The sequence below is a fragment of the Nelumbo nucifera genome, chromosome 1 (genome assembly GCF_055504915.1).
Source record: "Nelumbo nucifera cultivar China Antique chromosome 1, China Antique-T2T, whole genome shotgun sequence".
NCBI lineage: Eukaryota > Viridiplantae > Streptophyta > Magnoliopsida > Proteales > Nelumbonaceae > Nelumbo > Nelumbo nucifera.
The window spans coordinates 40,949,574-40,970,958 of NC_142649.1; the positions used below are offsets into that span (position 1 = coordinate 40,949,574).

A 21,385-nucleotide genomic window follows, 5' to 3' on the forward strand; every position below is an offset into this window, starting at 1 on the left:
ATACAGACCCTTTGGCTATAAAAATGTACTCCATGCTCGAGGTAAGGGACTTCCCCCGACTTCTAACACCCACACTACTAATTAGCCCAGGCCAGCATCCCTATAGCTCAACTCGGCCATTCACCACCTCCTACTGACTTGAGCATCGGAGTACTTACCCGGGGATAATTCTTCAGGCCTCTGACTTCTTCCTTGACCACAGGTCTTGAAGCACGGCCTTGTCCTTGAAGCTCGGCCCCGACCTGCCAGCAAGGACAATCTGATTGCCATCCTCGGTTCGTGCACTACCTCAGATTGAGCAGCATAAAAAACATCTCCTAATAATGACATCATCATTTTTGATATTATCATCAGAAGATAATTCCCAATACACGGTGAAGATGTACTGTGGGACACTGTGAGGGGTTGATTTGATCTCTCCAATTACGATCAATGTGCGCCAACGATTCCAAATCACAGAATGGGGTCCGGTGGGGAAGACGACAAAGAGGAAGAATGAGACCCACACAGTAAGTTCGTTGTAAAATTGGGTCCTTTATGAAGGACATTTTTGAGAATAATTGGAATATGGGGAGTGAGGTGGAGGGGTCGAAGTGTGCCATTGGATCAAAAAATTATTTGGACGAAATGTTGGATGCATAATTTCGTTAATAATTTTTTTAAATCTCACATAAATCTAAAAAAAATATGGTATCTTGATGAAAGCAAAATTTTATTGACCAATTTTTCCCTTTCTCAAAATCCGGAAAACCAGCAAAACCCTAAAATAATAAACTTTTAAATGGATAAGTATCACACAAGTATTTCAATTTTTCTTTTTATTCCTCAAACATGATCACAGAACAGTTTAGTTATGCTTATGCATAGGGGTGAATATTCGATTTATTTAGTTAAAAACCGAATCAAATAAACCAAAATTTTAAAAATCAAACTAAAAAAATAAAAATCAAACTAAAACCGAATTTTAGCAAAACTGAAACTTTTAGTTTGGTTTTTGGTTAAAACCAAATTTTAATATTATATTCTATATTATATTATAACATATATTATATTATATATTATAAAATATATATTATGAAATCAAATTTTATTGTATTAATATATAAATATATAATATATTATATATTACATACTATATACCAAAGTTCAATTTATTCGGTTAACGGAAGTTTGTAGTTGAAAACCGAAATATTGAAAAACCAAATTAACCAAATTGAATTAATCAAAAACTGAACAAACTGAACCAAACAAACCAAAACCAAAATTTTCGGTTCCGTTTTTCGATTTTAACCACTCACCCCTACTTATGCGATTATCCTTTTTAATGTCAACCGTGTATAAAATATATCTCAATGTCTAACAAGCTCTGGAATGTCTCTGAATCTTTGATGTTTACACATGCGCTAACCATCTCAATTCTTAAGTATTCTACTCAGCCTTGATGCAGCTGTAACTGTAAACTTATAAATCTAGGGAACCGATATGAAGTCTCCCACGCAAGATTGAAAAGAAAAGGATAATACAGAGTTCTCAATCCCCAAAACCGTGGGTAGAAGGGCAAATTGACCACTTATTATATCATCTCTCATGCCCCAAAATTTTTGAATGGAAAAGAAATGAGTTTTTTCTTTTTTTTTTTTTTTTTTTGAAGGGGTGGGGGTGGGGGAAAGGAAAAAGATTGATCTTATTACATATCTAAAAGCAACAGAAGTGGCTTCAAATGATGATTCCACTTGGTATCAAAGCATCTTTAATTACTGTGACGATTCCACTCTTGATGAAGTACCCATCTGTTTCTCTCGCTGCTTCTTGCACATTGTCACTGTTAATGATCTGCCACAGCAATACTCAACATTAAGAAACCATACGACCTAAGATGCAATCATATTGGACTATATTCTTGTACAAATGATTCTATCTGAGATCATAATAAATTATTATCCTAAAAGAGTCGTCACATTTTATTCTTTTTTCACTTTGCTTTTCCATCGCACCTGATTGCCCAAGAAAACTACTTTTGTAAACCCAGAAAAGGGGAATCAATTCAAAATGATTTAAAATTAGATACTGAGTGCACCAACCTTCACATCGTCTCCAATGCGAGCATTCTTGTCAATAATTGCTCTCTTGATGTGGGTATTCTTGCCAATGCCAATTGGTACACTACCTTTTGCAGCCAGTAACTTCCTATCGGCACCCGTCTAGTGCATGAAAAGAACACCCCCATTATACATCATTTGTAATTCAATTTACAAAGAGAACTAAGGTGTTTGCTATCCTGGAATCAATTCAATCCCTATAGTTTGTTCATCTCCAAGCATAGAAATATTTTGTACGGTATTCATGAGAGTATGGATCACTGTCTCTGTCCCCAGAGAATTACCTCATAATAGTCTGCACCCATCAACAATGTGTCTTCTATAATCGCACCCTCTGAGATGCAAGACCGAAGCCCAACAACAGAATGGTGAATCTTGCAATTCTGCACCATATAATAGAATGAGAAATAATGTGAAGGATCTTCCCAGTTAATCTTGACTAAAAGAAAATGTAACTCAAACATCACAAGACATTTAAGGTAACAACTTGAAGCAATGAGATGAAACTAATTGCAACTTCAGAACATGAACAAGTGGTGCCTGGCCTGTAGATAACATATATACCTTAATCATGCAACCCTCACCAATAACACTATCTGTAACATCAGCATCGAGCATCTTGGAAGGCGGTAAATATCGAGGTTGTGTATAGATTGGAGAAGAACGATCATAAAAGCTGCACTTTGAGTTCAAGATTGTCAATGCCATGAAATTGGAGATCAATCTGCAAGCACAACAGTATGCCAAGTAAATGATGTTAGAACAGTCTTACCTGAAATCTGGGAGTGGCTTTTTTGTGATTCCCAAATTAGCATTGTAGAAAGCTTCTATGGTACCAATGTCTTCCCAATAACCATCATACAAGTAGGCTTGCACCTGCAAAAAGTTCATGTACCAACAAGAATTAGAAAATGAGGAATTTTAAGACTGTCTATGCAAGTGAGCAAATAAATTGAAGTTGGGATCTGCAATAATGAAGTCCCATCAATTTATTACATTGCAATTTGAAGGTTTGGGTGCCACTGACTTTTGGGTCTACCTTGGGTATTACTTAATGATTCTTAGGCAAACTGGTCTAATTGACCTGACAGCTGGTCTCCCTTGTGGTGCAATTTCATGGTGAACAAGTTTCAAGGGGGTATACAATTCAACAATTCCCACTAGGAGATCATAGAAGCTAAAACAATCATGTAATTTGTTTTATTATAAGAGGAAATTTTCATTAACAAAAAGAAGAATGATAAAATAACAAGGGACACAGAATTCGAATGAAATGAGAAATGACCACTTTAATTAAAAGAAACAACAGACCCATCGCCTAAAACTTCTATAAAAACCACTACAATGAGAGAAAAGAAAAGAGAAAAACCCATCAACTTAAATCCTCATATAACATCAGTAACAAAATCTACACTTGTATATCATATTACAAATAAAAGAGGCTAATAAAGAAACTAAAACAACTTGCTACAAACAGAGATTAACATCATCTTTAACATGAACTTCCCTTGTTCATCTTCTCAAGAAACAAGCACCTTAAGCCTCTAAAACAATCACGTCTAATGATCATAACTATTTGACTTGTGTTCCTCCTGATAGTCAGGACAAAAATGATGCAAGCAGTTCATTGAAAAACAAATAGCCATAAAACAACATGTTGGGATCATGCAATTGGGTAAGTTTTCCCTCTCACCCCTTGGATGGTCCTCCATATAGCCAACACATAAAGAGATGCCTGTCCATATGCAAAATATCCTTAGGAAGAAAAGTTATGCCTATGTAGACTCACCACATGGCAGTGACAGTAAAACACATGATGCGTGACAATTAAGAGAATGAATTAGAATTAGACATACCCTCATTCCGATGGATGTTGCACCTGGAATAACTTCACTTCCAAAATCATTGGCTCCAGGGAACTTCTCACGAAGTAGCTTCAGCATCACATCTTTGCTGACAACATATATTCCCATGCTTGCAATATAAGGCATCTCTTTAGCTTTATCATCATCAAGTCCTAAGATGGTAGTATCAACCTGGAGTAATTGAAAAAAGAACATAGAAGTTCATGCATTTGTCAATTTACGATATGATAGACATAGATCATAAGAAACATATTCTATTGATGTATTAATCCTTTTGAGAGAGTACCTTCATTGCTTTCAACTGCTCTCCTTTTGGCTTCTCTGCAAATTCAATTATGCGACCTTCTTCATTAATCTTCATTAGGCCAAATGCAGTAGCACGTGCTTCATCCATTGGAAGTGCTGCTACAGTGATATCAGCATCAGTTTCTCTGTGTGCTTGAATAAAGCTCTCATAGTCCATACGGTACAAATGGTCTCCAGCAAGAACCAGGAATTCCATAACATTGTGTTCCTCAAAAAGCCACAAATACTGCCTTACAGCATCAGCAGTACCCTGTGGAGTATAAAATCAAATTTAATTAGGTGCAATCACAAACAGGAAAAGTGTTTTTTTTTTTTTTTTTAATTTCTTTCAATTTATTTTCTTTTTTCCCTCTTGTGTAACAATTTCATCAAGTTAAGGTAAAAAGCAGAAGAAAGGACACTCAGCAATTATCTTTTATATTGGATTCTTCAATCATATATGTATATAAAAACAATCAATCAAATCAATATTGGTAATTCCCATTTTGAAGATGATAAGATGTAGCTGAAGCCATTATGAACTTATATGAAGACTTTTTTTCTGCCAAGGATGTGGTTAGCCCAAAGCTAGATGGTCTCTCTTTCTCTCATATCTTGGGTCAGGAGAGTGAGGCCTTGGAGAAGCCATTTGAAGGGGAGGTACTTTTATTGCTATCAATGACCTAATAGGAGATAAATCTTCAGGGGCAGATGGCTTCCCATCAATTTCTATAAAGAATGCTGGTCTTTAATAAAGCAATTTGATGGCTGTATTTCTTGACTTCTTTATGAATGCCTCTATAACTGATGCAACAAACGCTATTTTTATAACTCTTACTCCAAAGAAAAGGGGTGCCTCTGATATCAGGGACTTCATCAGACCTATCAGTCGGATTGGAAGTATCTACAAAGTAATCTCCAAGGTGCTAGCAAATCGGCTGGGGGGTTGTTTTGGTTCTATCATTTCCCTTCTCGAGGAAGAATTCAAACAACATATGTGCTAAGACTGAAAGGGATGTGCATTGTAAATCACCGCTTCTTGTGTGGAAAGGCTGAGGAAAATGTGAAGCACTTGTTGATCAACTGTGATTTTTCCCTTGCAATTTGTTTACTCTAAAGTTGTTTGGGGTTAGTCGGGTGGAACCTCCTGATTTCATTGGTCTCCTTCGGCGGGATTCATACTTTCAGCAAATAAGGCATTCTCCTATGGAAAATGATCCCTCATGAAGTTTGCTGGTGTATTTAGAAGGAAAGGATTGAAGGACCTTTGAAAATCAGTCCTCTTCTGCAGAAAAAGGTTTGTGCAAAAGTCGAGAGAGACATATAGTGAAGTGGGACTTCATTAATAGCTTATTTCTGGGATTTAAATTCAATCGCTTTTGTAGTTATTGGGGGAGAGTTCTGTGGGATGATGACTTTGCTTTGCAGTTTGCTTTGTTTGTTCTGTTTATGTGCTTTCTTATTTCGTTGGTGAGGGAACCTTTACCTTGGCAGCCGCTTGTTTTTCCTGATATTTAATGAAATTCACTCCATCTTTCAAAATAAATAAATACTTGTAGTTGAAACCTGATTTAACATGACGGTAAGATCCATTGCCAAGTAAAAATATTGGTCAAAGTAGCCAAACAAATTATCATCCAATACAATACAATAAGGTAGTTATGAAATAATAAGATGAGGTCATTAAATGTTTTTGTTGAAATTTTGAAACAGAAAATAACAAAATTGATAAACAAAAACAAGTACAGAAATTATAAACAAATAATAGACATTGTCTCTACAACAAGAACTATGCGACATAATACATTTTTCAAGTAAGAGAGAAAGTCAACGATTGAAGAATAAGTTTATCAAGGGAAAAGGGTAGCTTATAACAAGAGCTCAAGTTAGAGTAATGGAATAAGGCACCATCCCCCCGGGCATCCAGGTAGAATTATTTCATACGCCGCATTGACCCAAAACATACAATCCTAACCAACTGATCTCTCACATTCTTTAAGAAAATCAACCAACCAGTAATATTTTTGACAGAGGTCGGAACCTTCAAATTCTCATTACTCTGCATGTGTAAAGCACAAGAAGGGAAAAAAAGGGTTCTTCCAATTGTCAATTTGAACAATTTAAAAACACTACCCTTCTATCAATTAAATAGCTTCTTAACATCTCAACAACCGGTATTAGAAGATTGGAGTTAATATCAGATAAATGTGTTGCTTCCAAACCATCAAGTCAACTTCTCAAATCCATCAACTGATAGAGAATATTTTTATTCTTTAAATTGATAAAAAGTAATAACAAAATAATTTTCAATTAAATTATCTTCTCAGGAAAACTTAAGACCAAAAGAAATAGAACGAAAAAGAAGAGAGAGAGAGAGAGAGAGAGAGAGAGCTTAGGTTATATAATTACCTGGAACCAATTCGGGTTCTCTGCGCTCTGCTGTGCAGCAAGAACTTCAACAAACCCTTCATTCTTGTGTCCTCCCTTGTTAGTGGCATATGCCCGTGAAAGGTGGCGATTAAGAGATGCAGAATTGAACTGTGTGAGAACATATATCTTTGAGATATTACTGTTTAAGCAATTGCTCACAGGAATATCGATCAGCCTGTAATTTGCTCCCAAAGGAACAGCAGGCTTTGCCCTCTTCTTGGTTAGAGGGTATAAACGGGTGCCTGCTCCACCTCCAAGTATAATTCCCAGGACACTCTGCAGTCGAGAATGTATGCCGGATTAAATTCTGTATCCACCGTAAATAAAGAAATAGTGTCGTCTGAATGAAAATAAGAAAGTGTATTTGAAACTGGAAAAGGAAACATGAAATTAAAAGACCATCAATGGAATAAGTGAGGCATCCATATATTCCAACCTATCATATTAAACAGCTCGCAGACTCTAACATCCAGATCCCACAGTTCATAATATTCCAGTTGTGTTTCTTTAGGCAACAAATATTTCAAATTTTATGGCACGGGAGGGGGAGAATTGTCACAGCCATTAATTGTCCTATCTTGGAAGTTATTAAACGATGTCTCAAATTCCATGCCAATTGAGGATAATGTCAGTTTGTTTGTTCCCGCAACATGCGTGCTACTTACGAGCTATCCGGTTTTAGATCACCGTCTAGAGTGCAGTGGGAATCACTCCTGATCACACTGCCTCTGAGAGCTCTGAACCCCAAACAGACAGAACCTATTGCAGACACGGTAGCTCCATAGTAGTATTCGATTATAAATATGACTATATATAACCATCTAATCATAAACATACTTTATCAACAAAGTGAGACAGATTAACTACTCCTTGAAATCGACACTGTATAAAAATTACAGAGACTACATCTCGAAACACCATTGAAAGTTCAGGATTCCAATTCTTGTAACAGCTCCAACCTTACTGTCAAAAGCATTTCCATCGACACGGTAAACTTTAGAGCCAGTAGCCTATCCAAACCAAATCATGAAGGTAATCCAAAAATTATCAAAAGATTCAACCAGGAAAGGAAATATTCAACCCCCCCTCCCCCCCTAAAAAAAACCCGACAAACCGACTAAACTCTAACAAGTGAGTAAAGCTAAAGCATATGGAAGAGACTCACAAGGCTTGCATTGGGTTCGAGACACGTTTGTGAGTTCTTTGAGTCGGAGACTGCTTTAGGAGAAACCAAGATGGGAATTCTGCCATTGTAAGCAGTTTTCGGGCGAAGGGAAACCGCTTTTAACGGAATCTTATCGGCAGTAATGTGAGATGAAGAGGAGAGGTTTGGATTGGTGAATTTAATGGAAGGTGTGGGTGAGGTAGTGTTGGTTCTCTGATTGAGAGGTAGTGTTGGAACTCTCGACACTCCTCCTATCGCTGCCATCGCCATTGAAGAGGTAGTGTTGGTTCTTTTCACTTTGTTGTTGTTTTATTTCCCGTTTTTAGCCTCTTTGTTCCTAGAGAGAGAGAGTGAGAGCAATGAAGAAGGCAAAACGCAGAGAGAACATTTTAATAAGAAAATTAGATCGTCAGAGATGTTCAAAAAGAATATGACACTAAATGTAACTAAAATTACGAAATGAACCACCTAGAGTGCAAAAACCATTTTGTGAATCGGTAGAGAATATAGCACTTTATTGGAGGGAAAGTAGGAAAGAGTGGTTTTGTAAATCGGTAGAGAGAGAGGGGCATTTTGTGAAAGAAGACTGCTTAAAAGTTGTTTGAAAACAAATCGGAGGGACTCTCGCGCATCAGTGGTTAGTGATTGCACTTGCAGTTGCAGTCCTGCAAGGTGACGGTGGTACGTTTAATAACTAATCTCAGACTCAGAAGTCAGACCCACGAAATTCCAATCAAACCATTTCCATTTTCTATTTTAAGTCCCTTGCTCGGTTTTCACGAGTTCAAATCTGCGCCCAACACGATTTTAATGCGCCACATGTCCAGGCGCATGATTTCATTCTTCCCGCGTGCGGGGCTAACGGCATGGCCGTAATTCATCCCGTTAGCCCTAAAATCCATTTTTTAGCAAATTTTTTAAATTATCACTAAGGTTTAGTTAATTGACTAACTCTATTCTTATTGTTTGAGATTGTCTTAAAATAACCTTTTTGCTCCCGAGAATTAATTAGCTCTATCCTTATCATTAACCTCTGTTAATATTCCCTTCAAATCCATACATACTGACACCACGTGATGTATAAATATTTTTAAAATTCAATACTACCCTCCATCCCTCTTCTCTTCACTTCCCATGTTCTTTCTCTTCAACCTTCTCTTCTTTGATAGCAACACCACCAACACAAAAATGTAACTGAAGCATCATTCCACATTCCCAATGATGGTCATGAACCCCTTCCTTTGCATATTTCTGGTTAATAAAATCCTCCATGGCATCCAAAATTAAATGTGTAGGGTCAACATATTCAGCAACTGCCAAGAGATATTTCCGTCCTTAGTAACACTGGAGACTCCTTCCGTTTTGCCACCAGAAACCTCAACAAGCCGGGGGAATCCATCTTCCGGCAATAAGACCTGAGAGCTTCCGCTAGATCCAGATTCATAGTTCTTATTTTCTCAAATTCCGCAAGGGTAGCTTCCTTCTGCTCCTGAACATGGGCAATGTCGGATGATTCACGCTTCAGAATCAATTTCTCCTGCTGTTCCAAGGCTTTTAGCAATAAAATCGATTTCTACAAACGTTGGTTGGCTTGAGGGAACGCTTAGCAATAGAATCCCCATCTCTAGCCGACTTCATTCATCTTTGAGAGAACGATGGGTACTCGATTGAGATCGAAACAAAAAACAAAACCCCTCCCCAAGCCCAAATGGATGAAAGAATCGATACTGAGCGAGTTGAAGTACACCAAGATCAAGAAAAAGCTCGGGTAATTAAAGCTCCACACTTTATGCGAAGAAGCTCATTGTCCTAATTTGGGTGAGTGTTGGTCCGGTGAAGAGATAGGAATGGCCACTGCCATTATCATGATCCTTGGAGACACTTGCATTCAGGGTTGCAGGTGAGTTCATTAATTCCACCTGGTTTTCACTACCCTTCTCAAATTTGAGAAGCAATGGAGGACAAATTTGACATTTTATTTTTTCCGCTACGAGTTAACGATGACAATTGTCAGAAATAGTAGGGGTACTTTAAGACTACTGAAACAGCGGGGGTATAGTTAGTCAATTTCTTAAACCTTAAGGATAGTTTAAGAAATTTTCTCTTTTACTATTCTCGCTCCTACTCTCGACCTCAAAACGGTGAATTCGTATCTGAGACCCGTTCCACCCGAGCTCAAATCTTATGCCCTCTCTAGCAACGGTAATCTTTCCGGCCATCTCACCATCATGAAGTACTATTCCTCCAACTCTCTCATATCTTTTACACTCTGTTTTTTTAGAGTTTGATTTTGTCTAATATTTTCTTTTTTTTTGCTTTTCGTTTCAACAGATGAGGGGAGTTTATTCATCAACCACTGCCCATCTCCGGTGACCACCACCAACAATAAATTGGTGGTGCGTTTTTTTATTTTTCTCTCTTCCATCTTTTTTTTTTTTTTTTTTTTTTCATTTGCATAGAACGGATCTTGACGAACATATAAACTATACGTCTGTGTCTGTTGTGGATCTTGAGGAGGCCGTTGATGAGCTTGATGGTCTATCGGTGGTTCAAACTAGAGCTCCTGTACACGAGATGTGGTTCCCCATCAAATGGAAGCATGAAGGGATCATATGGGACTTGTAGAACTTTATGCCCATATTCTCATAAGATCATCGACCAGATGACAAGAAACAAAAAGGGGAGCTATTGTAATAGAGGAAAAACACAAACCTTAAGAAAAACTCAAAAGAGTACTAAACATACAAGAAGTTTTAATTGTATATGTACTAAACACACATATACAATTGCTCAAAGCAATTGTATATGTGTGTAGAAGTGTGTTAGAATTAGGAATGGACAATTAATTATATTCAAGAAACCCAGATGCCAGATGGTGGGTTGCGACTTGGGAAAGACAAAGAAGAATGCCAGATGAGAGAAATAAGGCAAAAGGAAAGATAGTCACAGGAGTCCATATAGAAAATGAGAGGTTTTCATTTCAGTTGAGACTAGTAGGAGAGAAAGATGGATTTGTAGTAGGCAAGGTTAGTGTGTGGGTTTTCCCTTTCTATGTGAGCTAGGACTAGGAGGGATGCGGCTTGAGGTTGCTGGTTGACCACCACCCAAAGGGCATACTCCAGAGGTAGATGACGTGCCATCACATACATGCACCGTCCAATAAAATTGTGGCACGCCATCTTTAGTTTAAAAAATGAGATTAAATGGCCCTTAAATTGCATGTATCAGAGCAACATTCGTATCGACGGGGTGGGTGTGAACGTCGGAGAAATCCTGGCAGTCCACTTTATGGCCAATCAGATAGAACCGCGACCTATCAGAATAGATAACCAGGAGTGATGGGTCTTCCAAAATTGCATTTTTCAAAATTCATTGAACGCTAGTGATTCCATACTCTTCGGCCTAGACAATGCTAGTCTGAGTAAGTTGAGAGAGAGAGAGAAGGGGTTATGCACCCCTCTCTCCGGTTAGTGTGAATGCCAAATCCCTTTTCTGAAAACATTTTAGCATCAGAAAACTATGGATCTAGATTGAGAATCTGCATTCCCTCTGGAACTCTAACTCTGCGAAGAGCCCGTTTCTTCTATTCGAAAAACCCTCTTTCCTTTTTTCTCACCTCTTTCAAGAGAACGAAAGACTCTCAAGGATCCTCCTCATTAGTTCAATTTGGGCCCTTCCTCCCATTCTCTACCGACCTCTTTCCTTGGGAATGGAGCCTCCTATTTATAATAGGAGGGAGGGGGAGGTTCTACCAACTCTCAAGATAGAAGAGGGGTTTTAGCAAGTTAGGGTTTAAAGAGATAGGAGGGTTCAGTTATTTGGGGTAAAAAGGATAATTTCATAATTTTTGGGAATAATTTGGTCATTTAGGATAAAAGGATAATTTAGTGGTTTGGGTTCAGAGGGCAAATTGGTAATTTGGGGTTCGAAGGGGTAAACTTAGAAGGGCATTTAGGTAATTTGTGGAATGAAGGGTATTTTGGTAATTTTAGGTTTGAAGGTATTTTGGTAATTTTGTGAATGGATATTTTTGGGAATGAAGGGTATTTTGGTCATTTGACATGATAGGTATTTTTGGGAGTTTGGAAAGAGGGGTGTTTTGGTAATTTGGTTAAGGGTATTTTGGGAATTTGGAAGAAGGGGTATCAGGTGAGATCAATTGTTGATCTAGGGACTATTGGGCTGAAATTCGGGTTTCAAGGGTTTTTCGATGTTTCAAAGAGGTTATAATGGTTTGATTAGGTACTTGGGGTAAATTAGGGGTTTATGCGGCAAATCGAGCATAAATCGGGTGCTAAACAGTGGGGTTTTTGAGCATTTTGGTTTGATTGGTAAGGTCAAATTGGCTCAATTGGACCAAGATCAGGTAGATTTGGAAATGGATTGATTTAATCAATTTGAAGCCTCGATATGAAATCTTTATGTGATAGAGGGGAAAACAAAGGTATTTTGGGTTAAAATTTGGTAGGTAGGCACTTTGAGATGTTTGAGATCTAATGGTAAGGTCTAATTGATTTAGGGGGGTCAAGATCGTGGGAATTTGGGTGAACGAGAGGATCCAAAATGGAATCTTGGTTTGATGAAGGGGTAACTGGGGGGATTTTGAATTGAAAATTTACGAGTAGATGTTTTGGTGTGTCTAAAGTTCAATCGTATGGTCTAATTGGTTCAGAGGTGTTAAGATCAAGGATATTTTAGGTTATGGGTGTTTTAGGCTAATGAACTCGAAAGGAAATCTTGATTCAATCAAAGGGTAAATAGAGGAATCACGAGTTGAAATTTTAGGGGTAAATGTTTTAGGAGGTATTGGGTCTAGTGGTGGTGTTTGATCCAAGGGTTGAGGTCAAAATGGGGATTAATTGGGGCCATCGGATTGGTATCAGGTAGATTTAACGGTGGATCTAGAGGCTTTTAGGCTGAAATTCAGGCTATCTGGGTTTTTAGGTGTTTCAGAGGGATTAGAAAGGTTTGATTGGGTGCTTAGGGTGAATTGGGGTTTTAGGTGATGGACTGAGAAAAATTTGGATGTTAACACCAGTCAACTTGGGTCGTGTCATATGGATGATAATTTACAAGATAAAGGAGGAAATGAGGAAGGAGAAAATGTAGTAGCATCTAATAATGCCACAAATAAGGTGAAAGGGCTTGCAATAAAGATTAACAATGGTAAAACTAGTAGTGGTGGTGGTAGAATAAAACAACCCTTTGAGAAAAAAATGTAAAAAAAAAAAATCCCAACCCTAGACACAAGTCCCAACTACTGCAACCACGAAAGCTCAACCTTCATCTTAACTTGTTTCCATATCATATCAAATCCTAAATATTGCAACCATGGAAGCTCAACCTTGATCTCAACATGTTTTAGTATTATGTTAATTACCAACTACTTGTATTATTTAGTTATCTTTCTATTATATATTTAATTATTTATTCTTTTACTACTCTTTCAAATTGGACTTATATGGTCTTCATGAAAACATGGCACATATTCTAGATCTTAATCGGGCCGCTAGTATGTATCAACCACATATAATGAATACTAACACACCTCAATTGGGATTTCCAACTATGACAGGATTGCTACATGTAATTGATACTAATAGTTAGATGAACCAGGTATGAGGATCTTTTATGGCCCCAAAATTTACTCTAGGTGGAGGGGTGGCCACCTTAAAATTTTATTAATGAAACTCAAGTAAATTAAGAAAATACAGGGGAGGATGTAGCCCACCTTGCCCCAAGCCTAAATACAAAGTGCACTCCATTGAAACACTCAACCCCATAAATACAATTAAGAAATTCTAAGTCTAGAAAGGAATAAAAGATCATCAAATAAACAATTCTATACATGACTGAACCAAACTTGAAGACTGTTAGTAATTCTTGAAATTTCATCAAGAAAGGGAAGAAGAGTCCAAGGTGGACTTGCTCTCTCTTGAAAAATGTGAATTAGTACTTGAGAATCATTCTCAATTTCTAATCTTTGAAAGCTAAGGGTCTGTGCTGAAGGGATGGGAGATCCATCATATGGATGGCCAAACCATGTAGGGTGGCTGGGAGAAATTTCAAAAATTTCTTTCTCCCATCCGAGAATCCTATTCCCTGATTTAGAAAAATTGCATTTTTTAAGGTTCATTCTTGAAACAAACCGGACCAAATCTGAAACCATGATTAGGGAGAGGAATACCTGATACGAAATCCACGCAAAAAGCTCCTCCAAACGTAGGTGTTCAAGCCCAAAGAGGGTATCAAATCCTTCATCTACTGAAGATGACACAACTTAGGGTGCGGAAGGATCAACAAGTGGATTCTTCAGCAAGAACCCCAATTCTTCAGCAAGAATTGTGTAGGGATGTGAGCATAGCTTCAAGATTGTTTCTTCCACCAAAAAACAATATCAAGATCCAATCTTGATCACTCCAAGAGGTGGAGATCGAACAGGGTAGGGCGACAAGAACAAAGAGAGAGAGAGAGAGAGAGAGAACTGAATGCAGAAAAGTCAGTCAAACTGTGTCTTATTCCAGCTCGCCCTCCTCCTTTATATAGACCTTAAAGAGTTAATCTCCTAATCTGATTAGGAGTTTCTTGATCCAAATCTTTATTTGGATCTGGACTCTTTAAGTGATAAGGCTTATCCCTTATCTTATTTGTAGATCAAGATCAACTTCTTCTAATCCAATTAGAAGTTTCCTAATCTAAATCTTTATTTAGATCTGGACTCTTTAAGTAGATAAGAGTTATCCTCTTATCCTTATCTGCTGATCCATTAAGATTTAGGCCCATTAAGATTTCAGGCTCACTTCCTTTAATGCTGGCTAGCTTGGCCCTCTTTGTATGGTGTGGGACCATATCATTGATCTCCACATAAGCCATATGGGTTCAGCCTAGCCTCTATTACAAGGCCTGGACGAATTCACTACTGAATATAGTGAACCCCTGAGTCCATCAGTATGGGCTCTTAATGGGCCCAACATTTACACTAAATGGTCTTTGGGTCCAGCCATCTTATGAAGGCCCAAGGACTGTAGGCAGATGTGAGATTAGCCCATCAGGTTTATTATCCTAAAATAGTCATACACTTAACCTCTCAGCCCTTAATGATCATACACTACCTGACAAGAGAGGACCTCTCCCTCGGCTGCAAGGTATAGTGTTGCATTCTCTACTCAAATGGATCCCGAGAATTAAAACCTTTTTGCAAACAATTTGTGAAACCATAATATATATAAATATATTTTGAGAAACAAATTTCAATAAGTTTGAAATCAATTGCCTACAGTTTAGCTTTCCATCAGAGAGAGTACATTCCCCGATCATTCACTTTGTTCCCAAAGGGGCTGATCCCGTCACTATGATCACCCACTCAGGTGAATTCTTGGACTACCCCAATATACCCAGGTTTTGACCCCTTCTAACGATCTCACTGATTGGCATATCAAATATAGCCCAAACCGACACCTAGTGCAATACCATAATCGAGTCTAGGGGTCAGGTGTAACGTTCCAGTTTTGCCCATCTGTCTCCGAGGTCCAGGGCAATACTGGAATTCGGTCTGCTTCAGGGTTTCAAAAAACCCACACTACATGTGCCTCAGGTCTCACCCTGACAGTTGAGACAAGCTACCGCAACCCACTTGGCGGCACATCAGTGTCAGCATTGGTAGGAAAAACCTCCCCAGGTCTATCCAATGGTTGTGAAGATTCTAAACTAACACGAGTCTCATTAGTGTCCAGTTTAAGGGTATTACATAGAAACACACCATATAACATGAATCAAATATGTACTTTCATTCATTTACAATAAATGTCATAATGTACATCAAGTTGATTGGAGCTAAGGGAATACACTATTTAACAACTTCTACTTGCACTTAGTCAATGGGTCTGCCACATTCTTCGCTAATGCTACCTTCTAACAAAAATCTCTCGTAGATCCAGTGTTGTCACACAACAGTGGAATGGGTGATGTGTTGAGTTCCTAATTCTAGAATGAATGGGTTCATTCATTAGGTAGCCTCACTTACGTCAATGTTCTTGGCTTGGGTTGTGGACTATTTTTCATACTACAAAGGACCCCATCGTGAAGATGTAACTAGATGTAGACATTTTATCATCTGGGTCTGATTGGAAATCGACATCGATATACCCTAGGATCTCTATTGAACTAGCATAGAATACCAGACAAAACTCTTTTGTCCTTCAAAGGTATTTCAGTATGTTTTTCACAGCTGTCCAGTGCTCCTGTTCTGGGTTAAATTGATATCTACTTACCACACTCACTGCCTGAGCAATGTCAAGCTGAGTGCACAGCATTACATACACGATTCTCCCTACAACTGAGGCATAGGGAACATCTCTCATGCCCTCAATCTCCTTGGGAGTCTTGGGAGACATATCCTTGGAGAGATCGACTCCGTGCTTCAAAGGAACATTTTCTTTCTTTGACTTCTCCATGCTGTATCCCTTGACAATATTGTCAATGTAAGTAGATTGGGATAATTCTATTATCCTCTTCGATCTTTCACTATAGAGTCGAAGTCCTAAGATGTAAGAGGCTTCTCCAAGATCTTTCATGGAGAATTGCTATGAAAGCCATACTTTCAACGTAGTTAACATTCCTACATCATTCCCAATGAGTAGAATGTCATCTACATATAGAACCAAGAATGTAACCTTATCTCCCATTGTCTTCCTGTAAACACAGGGTTCATCCGGATTCTACTCAAAGTCAAACTATTTGATGGCAGAGTCAAACCGGATGTTCCAATTCCTAGAAGCTTGCTTAAGTCCATATATGGATCGATTAAGTTTGTTTACACACCATGTGTTCCTAACCTGTAGCAATGAACCCTTGTAGTTGCTGCATGTAGATATCTTCAGTAAGATCTCCATTCAGGAACGCGGTTTTGACATCCAGTTGCCAAATCTCATAGTCATAGTGTGCTGCTACAGCTAGCAGGATCCTGATGGATTTAAGCATGGCCACGGGCGAAAAGATTTTCTCATAGTTGATTCCCTCTTTCTGAGTGTACCCTTTCGCCACAAGACGAGTCTTGTAGGTTTCCATCTTACCATTAGGGCACTTCTTCCTCTTATAGATCCATTTGCAACCAATTGCTGTCACCCTAGGGGGTGGATCTACTAGAGTGCAGACTTCATTGGTCTCCATTGAGTCCATCTCAGCTCTCATGGCATCTACCTACTTTAAGGAATCTATGTCCAACATAACTTCCGTATAAGTCATGTGATCCTCCTCACTAATCGTGACTTCCATTAAGTAACTTTCTTGATCATATTCATAACGAATTGGAGGCCTGGATACCCAGGCAGACTTTCTAGGTTGGTTATTATCTGGAGCTTGTGGGACATCTCCCACTACCCCTGAGCTCTCCTCATCAAGAACAACTTCCTAGTGATGATTGTTTAGGATGTAATCTTCTTCCAAGAAATGGTCATTTTGACTGTAAAACACCTTTTGCTCTTTTGGGTAATAGGATAAATAACCTATAGAGTTTTTGGGGTAGCCTACAAATAGGCAATGACTGGTCTTGAATTCCAATTTGTTAGCACTTGTTCCTTTAACATGTGCCGGACATCCCCAAATCATTAGGTGTCTTACACTTGGTTTCTTATCGGTCCATAGCTCATATAGAGTCTTGGCAATGGATTTGGTTGGAACCCGGTTCAACACGTATGTCGTAGTCTCTAATGTGTACCCCCAAAAGAATGTAGGTAGTTCCGAGTGTACGATAAGTGATCGGACCATATCCAATAAAGTTTGGTTCATCCTCTCTGATGCACCATTTAATTGTAGTGTAGCAGGAGGAGCTAACTATGAAACAATCCCATTGTCCCTTAAGTAGTCCCTGAATTCATCGGAGAGATATTCACCTCGTCGATCTGATCGAAGGGCTTTGATCTGTCCCCCAATTGTTTCTCAACCTCTTGCCTGAACTCTTTGAACATTTCAAAGGATTCAGACTTATGTCTCATTAGGTACACGTAACCATACCGTGAATGATCATCGGTAAATATTATAAAGTAAACATGCTGGTTACATGTCCTAACATTCAGGGGACCACATACATCAGTATGTATTAGGTCAAGCATGCTTGTAGATCTTTCAGGCTTTCCCGTAAATGGCCGCTTCGTCATCTTACCCTGAAGGCAAGGATCATAGGTTGGAAGATCTTCTACTGTTAGAAAATCCAAAGGACCATCCTTTACCAATCTTGTGATATGATCTATGTTAATGTGGCCAAGTTGGTAATGCCACAGACACGTGGGATTAATTGTTTCACGTGTTATTTTCGTGGGGATTAATTCCGACATAGTTTCTATTATGTTGGTTTTCAGAGAAGGATAGGGAACATAGAGACCATTCTCAAGTTCTCCGTAAGTAAGGAATTTGTTATTCTGTTTAATAGTAATCACATTACTGAACAAGATAGAATAACCATCCATGCACAATTTTGAAATAAAAATCAAATTTCTTCTCAAATTCGGCACATAAAGACAATCTTGAAGAGTTACAATTCTTTCTTTGAAATATAAATCTACAATTCCTGTAGCTGCAACTGTTGTAGAAGTCCCCAAGTAAAGAGTCACTTCTCTGTCACTTAGCTTTCTTCTTGTTTTGAACCCCTACAATGTGCTACATGCATGAGTAGAAGCCCCATAGTCAATACACCAGGAAGCAGAAGTGACCAACAAATTGGTCTCTATGACAAAAGATTCAAAATTACCTTGTTTCTTGTTCTCTAGGTATTGAGGACAATTCCTCTTTCAGTGGCCGGTCTGTTTGCATAATCGCAGGAATCCAATGTCTTGTCCTTCTTCTGCTTTTTAGGTTTGCTAACCTTTTTTTGAGGCTTCTTCTTAGCCACCATCTTTTTCTTGCCTGAATTGCCACTTTCAACAAGTATGGCTATCGGTTTGTCCTTCTTAATCAATTCTTTAGCCCTCTACAACATATTATTGAGTTCTTGAAGACTAACATTTAGCTTATTCATGTTATAATTCATGATAAACTGATTGAAGGAGGGAAGCAAGGAGTTTAGGACGACATCAATCTTGGTAACATGATCAAGCCCTGAGCTGAGAACCTCCAGTTCATTGATGTAGCCTATCATCTTTAAACAATGGTCATGAACCATTTGGCTCTCAGTCATTTTAGCAGTCATAAACAACTTTAGGACCTTTTATCGTATAGAACGATTATTCTCTTCATGCATCATCCTTAGACTATCGAGGATATCGTTGGACACTTCGATTTGATTGAACTGTCTCTGTATCAGATTGTCAAGGGAGGCTATGATGTAGCATCGGGCAAGAGAGTTCTTCTCTTCCCATAATTGATATTCCTTCCTATGGGCCTTAGAAGCCCTATCACCCGGACGATCCGGAGCAGGGTTTTTATAACTTTGTCCAATTTCTCGAACATTAAAACCAACATAAGGTTATGGAACCAGTCATCATAGTTTGGGCCCGTAAGTTTATTGTCGTCCAACAATTTGGAAAATTGTCCGTTTGCCATTTCTGATGAAGGGAAAAACAAATTATTAGTCTACAACCTGATTTGATTCATGTTATCTATATAGAAATAGATTTTAATCTATGCTTCATTTCCATTTGTTCATCTTTGAGATTTCCCTCCTATCTCAGTGATGGAGACTGCGATGTATGTCTCTGGAAATGTGGGAATTCACATAGAGTGCATGGAGCCAACTGTTTTAGCTGCATAACCCTACCACCTTCTATGAAGGATCATATCCACTCATCTTACGAGCTTTCCCTTTGGCCTCTGCCAGACAAGGTTTATTGCCATTTTAGGTTAAATTTTTCTATCAAGTAAGTGCTTACCCATCATATTCGTGAACGCCAAGGTACCATGAGAGAGTCTTCCATTTTAGGATAGGCCCCTCCCACATCGATCTATGACGTCCCTATCATCTTATGAAACAATCCAATAGACTCACCAGCAAATGGATAACCCAATTTTATGGTGCAACTCCTCATTATTGATAAGCCTATCTTCATGCTAATGATGGAAGGCCTTTAGAGAGTTCATCATATGAATCTCCCTATCACATGCACTTTTTTTTTGTTGAAGGGAACAATTAATTACTCCCTAGTTCTTTATTTAGGTCAAACCAAAGTGGCTCCCACTGACTTTCTCGAAATCAGATTTAGATGAGCCCTAAATGGGCTAGGGTTCCACCCGGTTCCTCTCGTGGAGGAAGCTAAAGTGGGGCCCATCAAGAAGGGAGATCATCCAATGATCTTAAGGACACCATGGCAATGATGTGTGAAAGAGCCACTAACGAATGGACATGAGCTAAGTGCTTATGGCCAATGTACGTAGCACATCACACATCACATACATCCGCATGCATGACAATTGATCCAATCAATCACATAAATTGTAAAACCCTAATTAATTAGGTTAAAACAATATCATCCCATTTACAGCCCATAACATTATCATATAACATCATCTAGGTATATGGGCTAAACTGCAAAAAACAGTTCGGCCCATATAGCATTTGTGCTGATTTGGGCTAATGCAGTTTCAACTTAACAAAACTGGATTTTATAGGGGTGGGCCGAATTAGATCTTGTAATGGGACATCAAATCCCTGGCCCATAATCAAAATTTAGGGCTGAGAACATACCCTATTGAACCATAGATTCGGTCCAACCAGTTTGGTCCAATTTGGGTCAAATCGGCCTAGGGTTTGGTGTCTATTGCAAGATCCAATTCAAGAAAATGATCTGAAAATTAATTAAATATGATAAAAGGCAATCAAGAATCAAAGGGCTGTTTATGTGGCTGCAATCCTGTAAGAAAAAAGTTAGTTCGCAGATTGCAGGTTCCATATTTGCAAATCGCAGATGGGTGAATTCGGTTTTGCAAAATCTTCTCTTTTCGCACGGTTCCAGCAGTTCTTCCAATGAAAACAATAGAAAAACCTAATTTTCTATTAATCACATCAGAATAAATCCTATACATTTCATCTAAAAATGAAAAAAAAATATTTATAGACTGAATTGAGTAGAATAATGCAGCAGGGTGCACAGTTCTTGGCGCCAATAAAGATTTCGATCTCCACCATAAGAACAACCCAAAAATTAAGAAATAAAAATAGAACAATTCTATAATTATTGCATATAAATAAAGAATTAATTTTCATACCATATGCCCACAACTGGGAATCAATTCCCAGAAAAACAACAATTTGTGCAAATCGGGTAGAACCGATTCTGCCCATTTGCGCAGGTTCAAATCAGGTTTGATTTGGTTCAAGAATTAAACCTAGCTCTGATACCACTAAAAGGATGGGAGATCCATCATATGGATGGCCGAACCAAGTAGGGTGGTTGGGCGAAATTTCAAAAATTTCTTTCTCCCATCCGGGAATCCTATTCCACGATTTAGAAAAGTTGCATTTTTCAAGGTTCGTTCTTGAAACAAACTGGACCAAATTTGAAACCAAGATTAGTGAGAGGAATACCTGATACGGAATCCACGCAAAAAGCTCC

The 21,385-nt window shown here is 38.4% G+C and overlaps 1 protein-coding gene across 1 annotated transcript; it reads right to left on the reverse strand.

The window, feature by feature from the left end:
• Window positions 1-1,536: 1,536 nt before the first annotated feature.
• On the reverse strand, window positions 1,537-8,200 carry LOC104590674 (glucose-1-phosphate adenylyltransferase small subunit, chloroplastic/amyloplastic-like). The gene is made up of 9 exons (XM_010249396.3): window positions 7,845-8,200; window positions 6,659-6,955; window positions 4,251-4,520; window positions 3,956-4,135; window positions 2,872-2,975; window positions 2,664-2,775; window positions 2,384-2,482; window positions 2,082-2,201; window positions 1,537-1,833 (listed from the first exon to the last, which is right to left on the reverse strand). Exons 1-9 carry the CDS (start codon window positions 8,112-8,114, stop codon window positions 1,717-1,719), a joined length of 1,569 nt encoding a protein of 522 aa, XP_010247698.1. The 5' UTR covers window positions 8,115-8,200; the 3' UTR covers window positions 1,537-1,716.
• Window positions 8,201-21,385: the final 13,185 nt, after the last annotated feature.